Source organism: Triticum aestivum, chromosome 3A (genome assembly GCF_018294505.1).
Source record: "Triticum aestivum cultivar Chinese Spring chromosome 3A, IWGSC CS RefSeq v2.1, whole genome shotgun sequence".
Classification (NCBI taxonomy): Eukaryota; Viridiplantae; Streptophyta; class Magnoliopsida; order Poales; family Poaceae; genus Triticum; species Triticum aestivum.
In genome coordinates this window covers 221,303,188-221,324,331 of record NC_057800.1, presented here as the reverse complement: position 1 = coordinate 221,324,331, position 21,144 = coordinate 221,303,188, and the positions used below count along the sequence as shown (strand labels likewise).

General features: G+C 45.1%; 1 protein-coding gene and 1 long non-coding RNA gene across 6 annotated transcripts; one reads left to right on the top strand and one right to left on the bottom strand.

The window, feature by feature from the left end:
• The first annotated feature begins 3,093 nt into the window (after nucleotides 1–3,093).
• On the top strand, nucleotides 3,094–6,570 carry LOC123061039 (probable envelope ADP,ATP carrier protein, chloroplastic). The gene is made up of 10 exons (XM_044483941.1): nucleotides 3,094–3,642; nucleotides 3,737–3,790; nucleotides 4,466–4,528; nucleotides 4,631–4,687; nucleotides 4,804–4,887; nucleotides 5,014–5,082; nucleotides 5,151–5,263; nucleotides 5,382–5,551; nucleotides 5,748–5,826; nucleotides 5,951–6,570. The coding sequence occupies exons 1-10, from the start codon at nucleotides 3,253–3,255 to the stop codon at nucleotides 6,048–6,050; spliced, it is 1,179 nt and encodes a 392-aa protein (XP_044339876.1). The 5' UTR covers nucleotides 3,094–3,252; the 3' UTR covers nucleotides 6,051–6,570.
• Nucleotides 6,571–8,390: 1,820 nt separating this feature from the next.
• LOC123061038 (uncharacterized) lies at nucleotides 8,391–20,658 on the bottom strand. Of its 5 annotated transcripts, none has more exons than XR_006428445.1 (7): nucleotides 20,049–20,658; nucleotides 19,704–19,972; nucleotides 19,429–19,551; nucleotides 19,096–19,166; nucleotides 18,766–18,887; nucleotides 16,882–18,443; nucleotides 8,391–8,735 (listed from the first exon to the last, which is right to left on the bottom strand). It is a non-coding gene; the product is annotated as an uncharacterized lncRNA (long non-coding RNA). The 5 variants fall into 5 exon arrangements; XR_006428447.1 differs by lacking the exon at nucleotides 19,096–19,166 and having other exon boundaries at nucleotides 16,882–17,298; nucleotides 18,157–18,443; nucleotides 20,049–20,656; XR_006428448.1 differs by lacking the exon at nucleotides 19,096–19,166 and having other exon boundaries at nucleotides 16,882–17,053; nucleotides 18,157–18,443; nucleotides 20,049–20,655.
• Between the last annotated feature and the right edge of the window lie 486 nt (nucleotides 20,659–21,144).

The window sequence follows — 21,144 nt, the reverse complement described above, 5'->3', positions numbered from 1 at the left end:
CCCACTGAACAAACCCACAATTCTTACCTTCCTGGAAAAATAACAAGGGCAAAATTTAGTACAATACAACTACTATGAGTAGTAAGCAACAGTTAGTTCATGGCAGTAGCTAATGTTGGTACTGACCAACACTGAATTTGCACAGCCATGTGCTAAGCAACAGGAGCACATTGTAAAAATAACTTAATGTAATCCTACAATGGGTGATCAGTATATATTTAGCAAAGTAACACTCCATTCAACTTAGCATAATAACCAACTTAGAATTGGCCATTAATATAATGGAATCCTACAATGTGCACTACCACTCTACCAGTTAACTACTTTGCCATATATCACTAACAAATAGAACATAGACATCACTGAATGAAGAGTTATTAAACCAGACTACATTAGCCTAGCTAAATACACTACATTAGCCTGCAGCAACAAACTAGCTAATGACAGTACCTACTGTCAGCAGTAAGCAACAGTTACTTATTAGGAGTCACACATCAGCTAATGGAGGGGCTAATGTGAGTACTAAGCAACACTGCATACAAGTATAAATAAATAGAATGTGCACACAACAGAGCAAGCTTGAGCCTATATTTAGCAAAAATGCACTCCACTGAATTTAATATTCAGCATTCCTACAATGAGCACTACAGTAGGGCATATATGACTAACAAAATTACCATAGACATAACTGAATCACACTTGGCAAACAAGACTATATCACTTTCAATGAACACATCCTGTGAATAATCAATAAGGCAAGAAAGTACCGGCTCTGCACATGCTAAGAACCTTCTCCCAGTCATTGTTCCTTCAAATGCAACAAGCCTCTCTGATGGCTTCCCATGCTTCTCGCACATCACTATCAGATCTAGCTCAAGACCCTTGTAATCCGGGTCCTCAAGAGAGAAAGGCACCTGCCCAAGCAAAATCCAAGTTACCATCATGTGCAGAGGACGAGGACAAAGCAAATCAAACGAAATCCTCACAACAAAGACCACCTACACAGAAAAATCCCCACATTTTCTAAACCTAACCCTAACCCTAGCTCCAATGGAGTAACTGACCTGGTTGAGCCCATCGGTGGAGGTTTAGGAGTACATGTACGGGAGGCTTGAGTTGTCATCGCTGCTCTTGTCCTCCAAAACCATGGCTGCGGCGAAGGCGTGTGGCGGCCGACAGGGGCGGGCGCAGGCGGCGGCGAGGTAGAGAGAAGGAAGAAGAAGGCAGAGTAGAGCGGGGGGAATGAGCGAGGTCTGGCTCGGGCCGCACCAGCCGCGCCTAAACTGGCTCGTCCGAGTCAGCGCGCGGGCACGCGCTCACTGGCCAGCGTGGCGCCTGACGGGCGGGCCCAACCGGTCAGAATACCTGTCAATATGTATAAAATGCACTTTTAGCCTCTTTTGCAACGTCTCACCCCAAACTTGGTACTGACACGTAAAAATTATCAATCTTAGCACCAACCTGCTTCCAATGCCCCAATTGTGGTACTTCTGTGCAATTTACTCCGAATCAAACAAACATGATGAAAGTGACTAGATGAAATTCCCGTGTGTCCTCAAGAACGCTTTGCTTATTATAAGAGAACTTTTCGGCCCGTCCTTTGCTAACAAAAGGACTGGGCTACCTTGCTGCACCTTTTTTTATAGTTGCTATTACTTGCTCATTACAAATTACCTTGCTATCAAACTATCTGTTACCGATAATCTCAGTGCTTGTAGAAAATACCTTGCTAAAAACCACTTGTCATTTCCTTCTGCTCCTTATTGGGTTCGACACTCTTACTTATCGAAAGGACTATGATTGATCCCCTATACTTGTGGGTCATCACCATCTATCACCAGATAGGCAAACTCTCGGTAGCAATCTCATACACCATTCTAACCCCTCGCATGAGGTATCCATACACCATGAATAACTAAAACCAGCAGGATGTAGGGTATTACTCTCTGGAGGCCCGAACCTGGATAAACCCCTTGTGCGACCTCTATCTGGGACTTCCAGCCGCGCTCAGACCTGTACCGAGGGATCTGATGGTATTTTGCACCGTCATGCATAAGGAGGCAGACGATGTGGTGTCAAATGCGACGACGAAGGAGTTGATGATGTTGATTCCTGACCCAGTCAAAGGTGCTATGTCAGTGCACATAATGCGCTCGGCCAAGGATCATGCCAAGTCCGGCGATGCTAGTCAGAGAGCCAAATGGGCCAGAGTACAGGCAGTACAAGGCTTGTCAAGACCAGCCGTTCGCCGTGGTGGCTTCAAAGGACGACCACAATGCGGTGTACATGGTGGTCAAGGCGCCGGCGCCTGCAAGACCCATCGTTTTTGACGAAGATGAGGAGGGGGAGATTGTGGATGGTGCGGTGGAGGTGGTGGTGGAAGACAACAAGAAGGCTATGACCCCCCGCCGCTCAAAACGCCTCCAAGGTCGTCGCGTCTAGGATATGTGCTTCTAAGGTAAATTTACCCCATTCTCCAACCTCCTTGTACTAAAAAATCATCGTATGAACACTATAGTCCATCGGTTCTCTGACGAATCGAGTGCAACTCCAATTCCCCAACCCCTTTGTATTCAATCCTCTTCCTAATGCTTGAATCGAGTCTGAAAATCCAATCTAAACCGTAAATCAAAAAAACAGGGCAAGGGCTTACCGCCATTGTCGATGCCCTGTCAGTGCGCCGATGAAGCCGGTGATCGTCTTGCAGTCCGTCGCTCCGTTGCTCACCATCGCCGATGTGAGAGTGGGGAGCGAGAGAGAGAGAGAGAGATAGGTGAGGGTAATTATGCCGCCTCTTCGGGAAACAACACGACTTCTCGAGACCGTCCCCTCGCGTGCAGCCTCCCCTACGCACGTGCCACAAGGTGCATCGTTCGGGCCTGATTGTGAAAAAACGACCTATTAGCCAGATCCAGAGGTGCTTTAAGGTTCATGCTAACCAATTTATTTATGCGACCAATCAATCAAACTAATCGAATCTTTTATGCGTTTGGTGTCTCTTAAAAAATGGCGTCGTCGTTTTTGACAGATCCATGCTCGTTTTCCACGCGTCTGCGACCCTATTGCTGTCATCACTACTGAGTCAGTAGTCACTACGAGTGCCGTGCCACTGCCAATTCCCGTTGCCACCGCGGGGTTTAACAACTCGTCCTCCCCTTATCCCCTCCCTCCTCTCCATCCCCATTGCCAAATTCCTCCGATTCCCGCGGGCTCGCAGATCCAGGCAGCCTCCCTCCGCCGAACCACCACCCGATGAGCCACCGGCGAGTGGAGGCATGCGACTCCTGGCGCCCGCCGCCCGTGCCTGGGCACGCGCCTGCTCTCCTCCTCCGCGCGGGTAACCCCTGGGGCCGCTCCTACCCACCCTGCGCCTTCGCGTCCCTCTCCGTCCGTGAGGGCGGGGCGGCCGCCGTCAAGGCGGAGGATGTGGAAGAGGAGAAGGAGAGAACGCTGGCTCAGGTGGCAGCCGAGGTCTCTGGGACGAAGGGCAAGATGCCGCCGGTGGCGCAGCTGCTGAAGCACCCCCTGGCGCTGCTGGCGCTGGTGCCCAGCAGCGTCGCGCTCTTCGCGGCCGGCGCCGGGGCGGGCGCCGTCGCCAAGACGGTCACCGCGCCGCTCGACCGCGTCAAGCTCCTCATGCAGGCATGCGGCCTTCTGACCCCGATGCCCCCGCGGTTCATGCTGCTGGGTGTGTAACTGATGTTTCTGACCCGCGTTTCTTCTCTTCTTCGCCCAGACACATAGCGTGCGGATGGCGGGTGAGAGCACCAAGGGAATTGGATTCGTGCAGGTAACAATGCTACATTCTCTTTGACTCCGTTTCTTTTTGTGTTGCAAACAAAAAATGATACAGAACATGTGATTTTTTATATGATCAATGCATAAATTCAGAACTGCGGCTCAAAGAAAATTTGGGGTTAACTGAAATCTATCGTTGATTCTTTTTCAGAACATTCTTCCATACACCTGCAATCTATGTTAACTGAATAATAATCCATCAGGAATAACCAAAACAAAAAGACCTTATCTGAACTATAAAGAAGTAGGTAACTTAAGATGAAAAGGTCCTTGGTGGGAGATCACAGTTAGAAACTTCAGGATCACCAAGTCTTCTTTTGCTTTATTTGGCAAGAGCTCGAGCTGTTTCTCCATCCTTTATTTTGCACTTGTAACTATAATGTTGTTTTAGTTCAGTTATTAACAGATTTGAGATGCTTGTTTGACTAACTGGATAAGGTTAACCATGGAATTACCTGGTTTCCGTACCCTCTGTGTCAGGTTATTTCCATTTTCTTTAATAAAGATATACGAATATTAACCATTTCTGTTGAATTGATGCATTTTAGAGTTGACAGTCAGAACATAGGGGAGAAAGGGCGATAGTTTTCTTTTAATGCCTTATCGATGATACTTGTACTTACATGTAAAGGAAATCATGTAACCTGGTACATCTCCAATTGTGTAGGCTATGGCAGAGATAGGGAAGGAGGAAGGTATAAAGGGTTACTGGAAGGGCAATCTTCCACAGGTGCTTGATATTACCCATCTTGCAAATTATGATTTTGTGTCTCATGCATGGTTTATCTTGTGTTCCCATGCTGACTTGTTTCTTCTCCATAAACTCCTCCAGGTTATCCGCATAATTCCATACAGTGCAGTACAACTTTTCTCATATGAAGTTTACAAGGTCATAACATCTCCTTGCTACTAATAGTCACTTAATCTATTTTATGTTCTTGTGATTGTGAATGTGAGTGCCGTGTTCCTTTTTGTTATTTTACAACTTCAATTCGTTGTTTTCAGAAAGTATTCCGGAGAAAGGATGGAGAGCTTACTGTATTTGGGAGACTTGCGGCTGGGGCTTGTGCGGGCATGACTTCTACACTTGTAATTTATTTTATCTACCTTCTTTCTAGCAAATGGCTGTTTGTTTCTAGTTTCATAGGTTAAAATTGGTTGTGTTTCCGTTCATTCTTATTCTGGTCTGAACTTTCTATTTGTACTTGCTGATAGGTGACTTACCCACTGGATGTCCTCCGGCTTAGGCTAGCAGTTCAATCTGGACATAGCACTATGTCACAGGTAATAACTATTACAAACACAAATTTCTGTAGTTCGAAACTGGTATTTCATGATGATTAATTTTGTAGGTTGCTCTGAACATGCTGAGAGAAGAAGGGCTAGCTTCCTTCTATGGGGGCCTTGGTCCATCTCTTATAGGAATTGCACCTTACATCGCTGTAAACTTCTGTGTTTTTGACCTGTGAGATCCTTTCTACTGCATATTCAATTCTTCATAGTGTATGATATATAAAATGGTCTCAGATTTTGATATTTGTCTCACGTTTTTATATATCCAAATCATCATTTCTGTATCGAAGAATGAAGAAATCCGTACCGGAGAAGTACAAGAGTAGACCAGAGACTTCTCTAGCAACTGCTCTTCTTTCAGCAACATTTGCAACTTTGATGTGCTATCCGTTGGACACTGTTAGGAGGCAGATGCAAATGAAAGGCACACCGTACAATACAATTTTCGATGCCATACCAGGTAGCTGAGTGAATTTTGCTACCCTTGCATATGCAGCACAGTAGTGCAGCATTTTTTGCATAGTGCTACATAGCCACCTCAGTGTGTACAATGTTATTTGCCACTTTTCACCATTCTACGTACTCATTAGCAGCTTGGTCTTGTTCATTATTGGCCAAAAAGAAGCATTTTTTGAGTTTTTTAATGCCAAATGCAGGCATTGTGGAGCGTGACGGTCTAGTTGGGCTATACAGAGGTTTTGTGCCAAACGCGTTGAAAAATCTACCAAATAGCAGGTGGTGCTTTTGTCACCATGTCTGTGAAAATATTTTATTTTAATTACAGCGACACTGATAGCTAGCATCATGTTTAACTTGCCATAGAAATTATGTTCTCTCACAAGTTTGTTATGACATGCAGCATTAAACTCACCGCATTCGACACAATGAAGATCCTGATATCTACTGGGCAAAAGGAACTGGAAAAAATAATGCAAGAAAATCAGGAGAAAACAAGCTAGGAAAATAGCCTTGCACAACCTTAAGGCACGGGGAGCTGGCATGCTACCCCTTTTTACATGCTCCAATTTTCGATGAATCTCACTTTCCCAGGCCATATTATAGAGTTTAGATAGGCACATATTTGATGTTCCCTTACAAGTTGGTCCTAACTTACAGTGGTTTTTGTACACCTTGCTGCGTGCTGAAGATCGAGGCATTAGAATCAAGCAGGGCAATTAGTTGCTGATCTTAGTGGCGGCGTGGCTTTAGCTAGGCGTTAGTACAAGCATTCACCTTACCTGATATTTATTCTTGTCGAAACATAGATTGACCTCATAAGCTCTCCAGAAAGTTTATCCCTATGTTTTGTAGACAGATCTATGAAATACAATGGAGAGCTTGGATACTGTCCTCTAACAGGTACACCCTGAGTAATACATCCTTGTTCTACAGGGTGTTTACCACCGCACTGCTGTTACTGTAATACCGGTTTTGTATGCTCAAAGCTTTACATTCGCCGATGAATAATTCTTAGCTTCAGTTTGGGCACCACCTCTTCTGTAATTTGTTTCTCTTTCGGCATGAGCTGCATGGCCTTATGCACCATCAGACGATGAAATGGAAATAAGGAAATGCAGTTTAGGGAGAGGAGGGTATTTCTGACTTTTTTGTATGTCGATGAGAATTGAAGTATTTGTTTGTCCTTCTTCAAGAGCTAGAGTAAAATGAGATTGGACAAATTGTGTACTGCTATTCCATGATCTAAATATGCTTTTGTGCCTTGTACTGATGTATCATGTGCATGTCAATTGTCATGGTGAAATGGCATTCCAGATCATATTATGAAACTAGTGGACTCGTTGCGCCAAATGGCGCAGAGACGCGTTGAATCCATGTTCACATTGAAAATAAAATCCACGATTCCGTTGGTATAGTTGTGGGCAAGCATGTATGGTAACAAAATTTAACGCCCTTTAATAAAAAAAATGGTGGCTTGGTTTCTACAATGAGATGTACACACAGATTTAAATTTGGCAGCACAAAGTCCCATTGAAAACTATTTTTAGCAATCTTTTGTTGAAAAAGCACGTACATTAAGAATTTAGATCCCCATACATAAAAAAAATACATACCAGTTAAGGAGGCTTTAAGGTAGTGCTTGTATCAATTTGCTTGTGTGTTTGAGAGAAAAAAAGACTATTTTTGTGCCACTTAGACACATGTCCATTTTTTTTAAGCATGTCCATTTTAAAGTAGTCATACGGTAGTTAGTCCAGCCCACAAAGCAGTGTGTTGGGCTGGCTCGCTTGGAGCATAATATGAAGCGGCAGGGTATCGAACTACCTATCCCTTCTTCTTCCTGGGCAGCTCCGTTCGGTTATAGGCGAATACCTCGACGCCCATGTGTATCTAAAACTGGTGAGATTTGTCCCGCTTTCCTACTGCTTCCAACTACTTTGATGCATGAATTTGAATTGCATTTATTTGGACTTTATGTTTCGTCTCTTCTTGGGGCGATTTTTAATCTCTTCCTACGCTTTTTTAGCCACCACATATCTTGGTCAGCATCTCATTCCACATAGGGATGGATACGTATATGGAAACAAATCTCTGCAGCCATTGCAATTGTTTTGGCGGCCCAGTCGATTAGGCCCACGACTGGATCTTGGTTCTTTACCTGCATTTTGTAGAGATATCTACTCTGGAATTTATGTTGTTTCAGGTTTTTGCGACGGCTGAGCATGAGAGGAGCCCGCATAGATGATTATGTAAACATTAATTTTGATAAAGGTATCTTCGGTAATATTATACATTAGTTATTCGACCAATTAGATTGTGTCTATGATCTGTATTGTAATTCTCTGCACTCGTTTATAGAAGAAAAGGGCCTCGCATATGACTACTGTATAATTGTAAAATATTTATTAAACATAAATTACATAATACAATGGTGGAAATTCTTATGCATGTTTACATGTTAAGTTACAACTTTCTCTGCATGGTTTTATGTTGAGGTGGACCTTTTTCCATCCATGTTATTTGATGAGGTGACATACTTGCATGTTAAGAAAAATAGATTAATGAAAGCTAGCTATTTATATATTTATAAATATAAAAGATAGATTAGGACCCACGATAATACTTGCTCACATATAGGACCCTGCTGGGCGTTTTCTTATAAAACCTGCTTGACACACAGATGATAAGATGATACTCTCAGGACCGTTGGTGTATTTACTATCTCTGTAACATAATATAAGATGTTTTTGCATTTCAATTTAAACTGCAAAAATGTCTTACATTATGGTACAGAAGGTGGTACTATTTTAGAATATATATATATAGTTGTACACCTCATCCAACTGAATATAGCTTTTAGTACTGTACTTAAAAACAACACTCATCAAATGTGACTTTAGACAACATGTACTACGAAATAATAACTGACAGGTAAGCTTACTTCCGGATGTAAGCTCATGTATGTATAAACAATGGATGGAAGTAAAATCACAGTTCATCAGATGGGAGGAGCATTTGCTGTGGAAGGTCCCTCCTGCACTTCATCCAAGATGTCTCCAGCTGATACTGAGCTTGATCTGATTGCATCAACCAACTTCCTTTGCAGTGTCAACAGGCCAATACGTCTTGAGACAACATACAGAACCGCCAAGGAGAACACGAGGAACCTAATGGTCAGGATGATCCTGGAACAGATGATAGTTAGAAACTTGACGACCCAGACAGTATTGTTGTTACACAAGCAGAAACTTGTCTTGCGGATGGAAACCAAATGCTTATCGCAACAGGAGTAGGGCATACAAGTTAAACCCATTGATGCGGAGCATCCTATGATCATCCCCATGTACACTACGACTTCTCCCCAAGCCCCTAGTGCCCACATGTTGAGACCTCAAGTATACACCATTGGACACAAGGTGAACTCGCTCCTTTCCGAATCTTCCCTTTCCGCATGTAAGACATGGATGCTACCTCAAGCGCGGACCTTATGCATACTCAGGTCCATCCGAGGAGACCATGGAGAGCCTAAGGACCAAGGCCAAGTGTGCGCGGGAGCAAGGAAAGGAGAGCCAGCTGCTACAGCCCGAGCGGTACTACCGCCCACACCAAGCGGTACCACCGCTGAAAGCCCACAAGCGGTGCAACCGCTCGACCACCGCCCAACAACCGGCCAAGCTTCTGTGATCGAGCGGTGCAAGGCCGGTGCAGCACCGGTTTATCCCCTTAACAGCCACCTGACCAGTACAACCACCCCAAGCACCGGTACAACCGCTGAGCACATCCGGAAGCACCTCCAGGAACCCGTACCTGAGCATCCAGCGGTACAACCGCCCCCATGACCGATACTACCGCCCTGCCTATGCGCAGTGAAAGGGGTTTCACCCCATGTATCCCCCAACTTACCCCTTGGACTATATATACTTGTCCCTTAGCTCCGTACTAGGGTTAGCATTGGTTTAGCTCATTTGAGAGATAGAGCATTGCTCATCCATATCGGATCTCCTCCGTGTGAGAGACCGCGGCCTCTTCGGAGAAGATCCCTTTGGATTCAAGCCCCCTTTCTAAGGGAAGACCCCCCCGTGGATTCAAGACCTCCTCACGGAGAAGACCGGCTACCCTTGTATCGTCCTTAGTTGTCCGTGGATCGTGTATCTTCTCTTATGTATTCGAGGATCTAGCACATGTGTGACTATCTTGTTGGTTTGAGTGTTCCTCTTTGTGCCCCTTTGTGATTTTCCCTCGTGTTTCCTCCTCGTGTTCTTCGTGTTCTTTGCGGGATTCCGCTCCTATCGTGAAAGATCGGGCCATAGGGTTCTACCCTACATCATCTTGGTATCAGAGCAAGGTTGATCACGATTTCGGAGCCTCCCCTCGTTGTTTTCTAGCCTAATTTTGTTGTGTTCTTTCCCAATTTCGAAAATCCCCACCAAAAATAGGCCCAATTTTTTTTTGTGATTTGTTGGTTTGATGATGTTTTGTTGATTTTGATCCATGGATTTGCTTGGTTTCAAGTGGATCTAGCATCTCCCCAAGTTTCCCCACCTTCCATCCGCGAAATCCATCAAATTTTGCCCCCGGGATCATCCATTTCCGCCCCAAGTTCATCCCCGATCCAGATCTGAGAATTTTTCCCGACACCAGCGGTACAACCGGCCCCCGAGGCGGTACAACCGCTCCCCCATAACCTGCTACTTCTGCCAGCTAAAACTGGAACCCCGGGACGCGCCAGGAGCGGTACAACCGCCCACCCAAGCGGTACAACCGCCCCTCCCAGTTTCAGCCTCGGCTGATTGACAGTTTTGACCATAACTTTCACATCCGGAGTCTGATTTTCGCGTTCTTTAGCTCGTTGAGTAGCTATTGACATCCCCCATCCATATACATAGGTTTCAACACCATTTGACTCCATCAAATTTTTGGAACTTTGTCATCTTTACCTAGGGCTTCCACCACATCATCCGCTACACCACCATAGCCTTCCGCAACCTAACCAATTTTGTTTCCCATCGCATTAGTGGTTGCTTGAGGAGTGATTTGAGTCTCCTAAGGTGTCTAGGCTACTTAGGGACGGTCGCTTCTTCATCAACCACCACCACCACTTCCGCATAGGATTGACCACTATACACTTCGACCACCCAACTTAACCCAATTTTGCTTGTGTTGTGAGTTGTGTCTCCTAAGGTGTTTCGGCTACTTAGGGGCCGTGCTTCCAACTCCGATACCGTGTATAGTCCACCACCTTACCCTCGACTTCCGCATTGCGTACTCCACAACCCATCATTGCCATCCCGCAATTCCATTGAGCTTCCACAAAATCACCACCGCATTCCCGCTACCACCATTTGGCATTTGATATTTTGAGTTCGCGGTTTTTCTGTTTCCTAAGGTGTTTCGGCTACTTAGGGACGAGTCTCCATCATCTTGGTATCATCATCAAGATCACCACCACTCATCATCACCGCGGACGGTAACCTCCATATCATCTTGGTATCGTGGTACCCCTCCATTGTATATTCCCTTGCCATTGCATTGATAACCCCTAGCCCATTTTGCGTCACTTGCCTATGGAGACTAGCCATTTGAGTATTGCCGACAACGTTACTTGTGCACATTAGTGATCTAGACCATACATTGCGTACATACCATATCATATTGGTATCATATCATCTCATGTGCCTCAAGTTTGTTCCCGCATATACATAATAGCTATCTTGGTTTGTGCATTGTGCAAAAGTGGCCATACAAAAAAAAGAGAATAAGCTTTTAAGCAAAGAGAAAGAGCAAAGAAGCTTGTAAGCAATAGCCATAGCATCATACCACATTGCATATAAGATCATCTTGGGTCACCTTGTGAGAAACACCGGGAACCATACATACATAGCATACTTGGGATAGAAAGTTATCCATTTTGCATCTAATAGGTTGTGCACAAGTGTCGTATATGCCTATAGAGCAATCGTGCTAGCGTCTCTCTTGAGTTGTGCAACACGAGCGTTTTCTGTGGATTCCACATTTTGTGCTCATCCTTGGTTGCACGACCCCATTTATCTATCCGTGTGTGTGTTTCCGTGTGCCACATATTGCTATTGGTCTACTTGTTACACTTGCGAATTTGTGAATCTCTTTCAACATTATTGACTCTTGCTAACATTTTACATCAATTTTTTTTGTGCCACTATCCTCACCGAGCTCCACCATAAGCCTTATTTGTGTAGGTGTGAGAAACCGACAAGAATTGGTACCAATTGTGCTATTTCCTTGTCCACATTGGAGTGATCATTGATCCACTTTCAATTTCGGTCAAGGTACATTTGGTATTCGTTCTTCTCTTTCTCCACTCATATTGGCTCGAATCTTATGATGGATAGGCAAGGCATTTCATCTCCGTTCTTCCGCAACAACGACGGCGTGTACAACTACATCAACAACAAGCTTTCCGCACAAAAGGAGGAGCAAGATGCAAGGATGGAGGAGATTCGGACCTTGTTGATCAACCGTTCTTCCCCTTCATCATCCTCAAGGCGGCGACGTTCAAGTCACAAGTCTTCGGAGCGCAAAAATGATGCAAGCGCAAGGCGTCCACGTCCACATCTCCATGGCGACCACCATCACGTTCGTGATCCACATCGTCATGAAGGGCAAGTCACCTCCAAGCAACATGTGCACGACGACGACGAACGACATCTACATCGAGCTCAAGCACGACAACGACAACATCATCATGAAGATGCTCGAGATGCGCCTACCTACAAGTCGCAACAAGCCCTACTTCATGCCAAGTCCAAACTTCATGACCACAAGAGAAGACCGCGAGACAAGCACCACCAAGACGGAGCTACGGCTACACCAACCACTTTGGCATCTTCGCCAAGCGACTTCAAGGCCTCTTCGCCTTCGGATATATGGCATCTTCGCCAACAAGCACCTCAAGACTACACTCAAGAGAAGCTCCCCAAGCTCAAGTCCGTGACTTCCACGAGCTACTACGACCTCGACATCGACCACACGATTCCTTTCTATGGGACTCAAGAACCCGAGGAGTATCTCGAGTGGGAGCGTTTGATGGACGACTACCTCAAGCTACATCAAGTCCCTCCCGAAGATCAAGTGAAGTGCGCCACAAGGAACTTCCACGACTACGCGTCCACATGGTGGCTTCACACACCTTCGGAGAGCTATGACATGAGTTGGCCCAAGACGAAGAGAGCTTTGCGACGAGAGTTTGTGCCTCCAACCTACACGGAACAACTTCAACGCCAATTGGAGAACACCATCCAAGGATACAAGTCCATCGACGAGTACTTCAAGGAGATAAAGATTGCCTTGCGATGAGCCGGCATGGACGACCCCATTTTGATGAAGTTCCACTTCATGATGGGATTGCACAACGACATCTCCAAGACGATCTTCCTCGAGAACTACAAGTCCCTCGACGACAACTACATTGGTGCTCTCAAGGCAGAACAAGAACTCATGAAGGCCAAAGTTTCTCTACCCCAAGCTCACTTCGCGACGACCAAGCTCCATGAGAACGAGCATGAGGCTAGTACCACCACAATGTCCAAGCCCGACGAGCTCCAAGATGATACTCCCACGTTCGACACCATCCCTCTTTGTGGCATTGGCGATGGCGAGTCCTCCATGACTCTTTTTCAAGACGGTACGGCGACGAGTACGACTACGGAGACCCTCAAGGACCAAGCTTTGAAGGCGAGCGACAAGGTGGCGAGCAAGGATGATGCTTCCATCTTAGGAGGCGAGAGTGATGATGTGCCATCTTTGGCTTTCATACACAGTGACGACAACGAGATGGTTGAACATGGGATTTTCCCTTCGACTACGGCGACGTATGATGACTTGAGTGACTTGTGCCACCATATTGAGAGTGAGAGTGACTTCACCACTAGCCCCATATATGTGTTGCCACAATTCCCATGTGAGGAGAGCCACAAGCCCCACCACTTGAGTGAGATGAGTGACTCCACCATATGTGAGTTTGAGTGCACCTATTCGGAGGGGTGAGTGAATCACCACATAGAGAGAGTGAGTTAGTTGATAGGTCATGCGAGGCCACTTTCAACACTAACGACTTGACCTCTACCTCTATTGTGTCTTCTCATTTGGTGCTAGGTCCCATCTATAATGACGCACCGATTCACGACGACTACGTCCTACCTTTGCACAAGACGATGGCCATGGTGGAATATGATGCACCCCCCACATGGTTCCATCAAGATGAAGATGACCACCATTTGGTCTTTCCCACCTCACCTACACCACTTGAGTGGAATGAAAACGGTAACATAGGTGACGGTGATGCTCTAGTCCCACTAGTGGACATTCTTGACATTGATTGCTTTCATGATGTTGATCCCCCTATTGACATGCTTCATGCTAGTATGATTTCCCCATGCGATGATTTACCCATTTATGATGAGTATGATGATTGCCATGTGGAGTCTCTTAGTTGTGACGCCATGTTACATAGGATTTCTTGTGCTAATTCTCTCGGTCACATCATGTTTGCCAATCCGCTTGATTTGTCATATGCTATGCATGAGATCAATCACATGTCATATTTGCAATCTCTTCATAGTGACTATGCATATGCCATTAACATAAACTCAATTTGCACATATGGCATAGATGACAAGCCCATGGTTATCGATATTTGTTTTTCTTGTGGTGATATTGATATGCTCCATTTGCATCCTTTATCTCATATGCCATACCATGATCACCTAGCTTCGGATATGCATTGTTTTGGATGTTGTTCATTTTCTCCATATGATGTTTCCGATATTGCTCATGAGGAGACCCCCATAGTTTCCTCATACATTTTAGGAGATTTTGATAACTCCCATCCATTGCATGATCCTTATACTTGTATGCTCAATTTGCATCCCCATCGTGTTATACACAATAACTATTCTATCATGATGGATGACATGTTCTTATACCATGCATCAAATTTCTTTGAGCGATGCTTATCTTGTGCTAACTCTCACGTGCACATACACATCATGATGGATGATGTGTACATTTACCACACACACAATTTCTTTGGTTTGTGTTTCTTTTGTGTAGGTACCCATGAATACTTGTCAACCTCGCAATCCCACGAGTTGACAAAACGAGCTCTAGAGAGCAACGGTGACTCGGGATCCCATGGATTGTCTTTCCCACCGCTCTCTTCGCGCAAAGACTTCGCGCAATTCTTCTACATGACCCTCACTTGGCTATGGGTTATTGTCCACTACATACTCTATGCCCATCTTGCCATGTTCACTTTGCATGATATGCTCATTACTATGCTTTTGCCATACATTCGTGACCCATGCTTTGCATTACACATGATGATTGATTCTCATACTTGTATGTGTATTTGCAAGCTTGGTGGAGATATTGCTTGCTATTGCTATGTTTGCTTTGTACCCCATGCCTATGATGATAATTTCATCTTGCTTTGTGTTCGTGCTTGCGATATGTCATGTGCATTGCCTATGCCTATTATTTGCTCTCATGACATGATTACCATGATTTATTCTAGTATGTTGCATCTTCGCACTACTAGCTTTTACGACTTGATTACTATGCTTGACTTGATTGCCTCACACATGATGAACAATTGCTCTTTCTATTGTGTTGAGTGCCACACTATATTCACTACACCCCATGCACATTATGCTTGGATTGTCTTGCACTTGACCCATGTGTTTAGACACTTCATTTTATTTGGTGTTGTGAATGATTCCTATGCCTACCATAGACCTTTCATTGAACACTTTGTGAATGCTTACTATGAATTTGAGGTAGATGCTTCTTCTCTTGTCACACATATTTGCATCACTACCTCACATTCACATGCTTGTCCCCATGATTTCTTTGCTTGTTCTAGATTGATATGCTTACATGCCACGTCACAATCCTTTGTCACACCATATGCTTTGCATGATGACTACACTTGTCTGGTGAATCACCTCTTGAATGCTTGGTTTTGCACTAACGCTAACCACATTTATTTTTCCAAGTGTTTGTTGTCCTTGCTCATTTTGAAGGAATCACTAGACGATGCGACATTGGAGAGTGCCCACTCCAAGCTTGAAGATGATGACTACTTGGTGAACATCCGCTTCTACACGGTGAAGCCATCTCTTTCCCATGGTGATTTGGTTTTCGATCCGAGGTCGGATCTTTCCCAAGGGGGAGGGGATGATGCGGAGCATCCTATGATCATCCCCATGTACACTACGACTTCTCCCCAAGCCCCTAGTGCCCACATGTTGAGACCTCAAGTATACACCATTGGACACAAGGTGAACTCGCTCCTTTCCGAATCTTCTTTTTCCGCATGTAAGACATGGATGCTACCTCAAGCGCGGACCTTATGCATACTCAGGTCTATCCGAGGAGACCATGGAGAGCTTAAGGACCAAGGCCAAGTGTGCGCGGGAGCAAGGGAAGGAGAGCCAGCTGCTACAGCCCGAGCGGTACTACCGCCCACACCAAGCGGTAGTACCGCTGAAGGCCGACAAGCGGTGCAACCGCTCGACCACCGCCCAAGCTTCTGTGATCGAGCGGTGCAAGGCCGGTGCAGCACCGGTTTATCCCCGTAACAGCCACCTGACCGGTACAACCGCCCCAAGCACCGGTACAACCGCTGAGCACATCCGGAAGCACCTCCAGGAACCCGTACCTGAGCATCCAGCGGTACAACCGCCCCCATGACCGGTACTACCGCCCTGCCTGTGCGCAGTGAAAGGGGTTTCACCCCATGTATCCCCCAACTTACCCCTGGACTATATATACTTGTCCCTTAGCTCCGTACTAGGGTTAGCATTGGTTTAGCTCATTTGAGAGATAGAGCATTGCTCATCCATATCGATCTCCTCCGTGCGAGAGACCGCGGCCTCTTCGGAGAAGATCCCTTTGGATTCAAGCCCCCTTTCTAAGGGAAGATCCCCCTGTGGATTCAAGACCTCCTCACGGAGAAGACCGGCTACCCTTGTATCGTCCTTAGTTGTCCGTGGATCGTGTATCTTCTCTTATGTATTCGAGGATCTAGCACATGTGTGACTATCTTGTTGGTTTGAGTGTTCCTCTTTGTGCCCCTTTGTGATTTCCCCTCGTGTTTCCTCCTCGTGTTCTTCGTGTTCTTCGCGGGATTCTGCTCCTATCGTGAAAGATCGGGCCATAGGGTTCTACCCTACATCACCCATTTGCTCCACTTCTTTTGTTCGACTAAAAGACAAACGAAGACTGCATGACCACATCATAAACGATTGATAATAAGGCTAGTTTTGAACTCTACAAGAGATTGATGCTACATACCTATCGAGAACATCTTGTCGTTGCATCGTGGCAAGCAAACCATGGGTGTGCATCAACAGAGAGCGGTGCCCTTGTTATTCACCTTCACCCTTTCGTGAACACTTGTCGATTCATCCTCATAAGGATGAAATTAAAATTGGCTAGCACCTTGGCCTTGATAGGTCTGGAAATGCTTTAAAATCGCAGAAAAAGAGTATAGTTCTTATTCATATGGAAAACTTGAAGCACATTACTGTGCCATGGTTCCTTGGTAACAAATTAATAACCAAAAGAAGTGTGCAATCAAATAAGAGTACATGTGTGAGGAAAGCCTGACCAGGCTTAAATGTGCGGAACCTTACAAGTCAGCTAGGCACAAGCTTAATCACAGGGAAAATTACCAAAAGTTGACAAGGTATTAGCACTTCTTTCGACTTCCTGTCAAAACATGTATAATAAATTACCTCTGAACTTACAACCAGAATCATTAGCATATGTGATATCAACTATACACACAGGAGTGCTAACCTGAACCACTAATCCGAACTGGCTATATGAGAGGGTTAAACAACCAATTCCTATAAAAACATCTATACTAAATTACTTCTGAGTAGCACAAAAAACTATTTAGAGCACATATATATCTCAGTAGCACAAAAAACTATTTAGCCAACTTCGGTAAAAATGTAGAAATTAACGTCAGTGTACTAACATAATTATTTTGGATATACGCAGTCAACCACGAATTAAACATGAGTGATATCTGACCATTTTAAGAAAATAAAAAAGAGCCCAATAGCAAGATAACACAATATAGACCTGTATTGACCAGCCCCCCTTAAAGAAAGGATTTATGATCAGAAGTTGTGTAGTTGATCAACTTGGAAATAAAAAAGGCTTCCTTCAGATTATTACAGTGCCTCCGACAAAAGCGGATAGGATTTCTATACCAAGGTGATTCAGTTCACTTACCAGATAATAAACATATATACTCCCTCCGTCCCAAAATTCTTGTCTTATATTTGTCTAAATACGGATGTATCTAGTTACGTTTTAGTGTTAGATACACCCGTATCTAGACAAATCTAAGACAAGAATTTTGAGACAAAGGGAGTACTTCTCCACATTTAGTTTGTACTCCTCTGTAAAGAAATATAAAAGCGTTTGAATCCAAATGCTCTTATATTTCTTTACGGGGGGAGTATGTAATTAGAAAGCCAGTGCCACACGATATTTTTTTGCATCTATCATCAAATAGAGGAGAAGATCGTAAAGAAACAAAATAAAGGCATTCACCTGCATCTTATCCCACCTTGTATTGATATATCAATACAAAAGCCTCCAATAATTAAAGAATTGATAGTTCAGGGCATCTGATATCAAGTTCGCTAGTTCTTGTCAGTCCCCATATCCATTACCATCTGTACACATCGAAGGTTCCTCTGGTAGTCATCATGGAAAAAGGATTGAGCAAGCATTGGAATAAATTTCTACTGAAGTAAGACCTTGAACCTTAGCAAAGCAGCAGTAATCAACGGCTCGAGCAAGCACCAGATCGACTTGACAACTTTACCTGCAGCCACCTTGAAACAAAGAGAAATACAAACATTAAAAACAGGAGCACGAGTTATGAAGAACATCACAAGGCTGCCAATAACACACTCCTAATATGATCATTCAGTTACAATCATCTTATATGAAAAGGAGATATTATGACACAGTGGCAGGAGGAGCAAGTGATAGTGGACCAAGCCTCTGAGTTCGGGCACTAACATTGCAATAATCTGACTTCCTCCTTTTAATTGTGATCAAATATACTTAAGGGAGTGTCTATTCTAAAACCAGTGAACAATCCTAAACATGAATGGTTGCAGTAGACTTGATAATTATTCAGGCTTAACCGACCTTGAAGCGCTGCTTATGGGGCCATGACTGCCACACGAAGAACTCGCAGGAGAAATGGAGGAGCACGCCACCACAATGCCCTTACAGATAACTCACGACATCTTCACGCCAGTGTCTCCAACCTGCATATGAGGCTTTTCTGCTTAGGAACTATATGGAGAAGAAACAGCATTTATCTATTCTAACTGAGTCTCAAAAGTGATCAAATTGGACCATATTCTAAATCCATCAAAAGTAACCAAGCTGGAACATTTCCAAAATCTATAGCTCTAGTAAAAGGATGCCTTTCCACAAAATATCCAAGAAAGTAAACAAATTCTTGTGGACTACCTTGGTGACTTGAATAAACATGAGATCTGGAAACAATATACTGGAATAAAGTTCTGACAATGTCCATGGACCTGAAACCACCATGAGTACCATTGTCGAAATTATGACAAATCTCATTATTCCAAAGTGAGTGCACTTATTTACAAAAGTTAAATAGGTCTAAATAATCAGTAATCTCATTATTCCAAAGTAGAGTTGAGTGAAATTTGTCTTTTAGATTGAGCAATTAAATAATTACAAAAATCTTGCAAAATCACATCATAACAATAATCTGAAGCTTTGTGGAGTCCTTTTTTTTCTATAAAACATGAAGCTTGGTGCTAGTAACCTTACCTACGCCCAATCATAAATTTAATGACGATTTCCTTCTCCTTTTCCATTTTCTCGAGTGACATCGACCAACTTAGTTATCCCAAAAAGTTCCAAAGCCTGGAGCTCTTCTGTCTGAACCAAAACCTGCAAAGCAATCAACAACACAAGAGTCAAGCAAATCCAGAGAGAGAGAGAACTCTGGAACTGGAGAACTGGAACTGGGGATCCAAGAGGGGGAAGCAAGCGAGGGGAGGAGGCGGCTATGCCATTTGCTCTGCTCGCTCCTCTGCACTTACCCATCCGCCAGGATTCTGCTCCAAGGCAGAGAGGAGCTCCCGCCTCCCATGGCTTCCTTCCGTCTTCACCGGCGTGCTTGACATGGGGAGATAAAATCCCACAATCGAGCCCCTCTTGCAGCCTCACACAGACCTCTCCTCCACCCTGCCATGCATGCGCCGCCTAAAGCTTCGACATCGTTGCTCCACCCCCCTGCCGCCAGCCTACAGGCCGTCCCTGCTCCTCCACCCCGCCGTGAGGACTAAGACTTAGCAGCAGGAAGAATAAACTGAAAAATAGAACTCGTTATGACATAAGCATTTCATCGAATAGCATACAAGCAAATATGGGAAGAGTCATTTCACCTTAGCGTTGAAGGCAAGAATTCGTGGAAAGGGGAATGCAGGGGAGAGAAGCACTCGGGAGGTCAGTGGCGAGCAAGGCCGTGGCGGCAGCGAAGACGTAGGACAGCGGCGACATGGGGAGAGGAGCCGGCGATGCTGCATCCTCTGCTTGGGAGCCGAGTTGCGTCCCCCTACATCTACCTCCTTCACTCTGCTCTGGCGAAGACCAGCCCCCGTGCGGCTGTGCTCCTCCGGCGACCCCAACTTCCTGCTCGCCTCGCGCCTCCTCGTCCAACTGCCTCCTCTGCTACCCCGGGGAGGCCCCCTGCACGGATCCAAGGCAACGGAACAGCGCCGCGGATGGTGGCTTCATCCGGCGGTGCGGCCGTGGTGGTTCCCCGGCACAGCAACAACAAGGAGCGGGCAAGAGAGACCCGGAAGGAAAAAGAGGAAGGACGCTGAAGAGAGAGGAGGGGAAAGAGGGTGCGGCGGCGGACGAGGTAGCGAGGGATGCGGCGAAGGAGGATTGGAGTCTAGGGTTTCGGGGTTTGTGTCCAATGGGTGCTGCAGACGCCCACGCCAGCCGCTAGACGCGCGGCGCGCAAGGAATGGTTTGTTCACACCCGCGAGTCGCGAGTGGTTCACCCAGCCAATAAAATGTCCGCACGAGCCCACCAGTCATGGACGCGCAAAAACTACCGCTGGGTCAAAACGAACAACCTTAGATCCGACGTCCCAGATGAGTTTTAACCAAGATCCAACAGCCGACGAAGCAGAAAACCGAGGGAGCAACGAGGAGCCAAGTTGACTAGCCTCATTATATGTTAAAACTAGACAATGCCCCGCGCGTTGCTGCGGGATTTTCCGATGACTTGTTTGACATATGATGGTTCAAGAATATTAAGGTCCAGTTTCATTTGACAATAACTGTACATCAGAGCTCTGGAAATTCATAACATATTTGGTATTCATGATACCTGAAAGTATTAATTTTCTAAAAGAACATGAAAATGTGATGGTACGTGTCTCGGCGTCTGCCTACTATGGTCGGCCAAATATTCATAGATCTAGCAGCGTATGTAGAGCTTATCTCACATCCATGAAATTATATTTGTTC

Excerpts from the sequence above, each read along its gene's own strand:
- LOC123061039 (XM_044483941.1), top strand. The coding sequence starts at position 3,253 with ATGAGCCACCGGCGAGTGGAGGCATGCGACTCCTGGCGCCCGCCGCCC. Across the intron at positions 4,529-4,630 it reads GGAAGGGCAATCTTCCACAG|GTTATCCGCATAATTCCATA; the intron begins GTGCTTGATATT and ends AAACTCCTCCAG. Across the intron at positions 4,688-4,803 it reads TCTCATATGAAGTTTACAAG|AAAGTATTCCGGAGAAAGGA; the intron begins GTCATAACATCT and ends CGTTGTTTTCAG.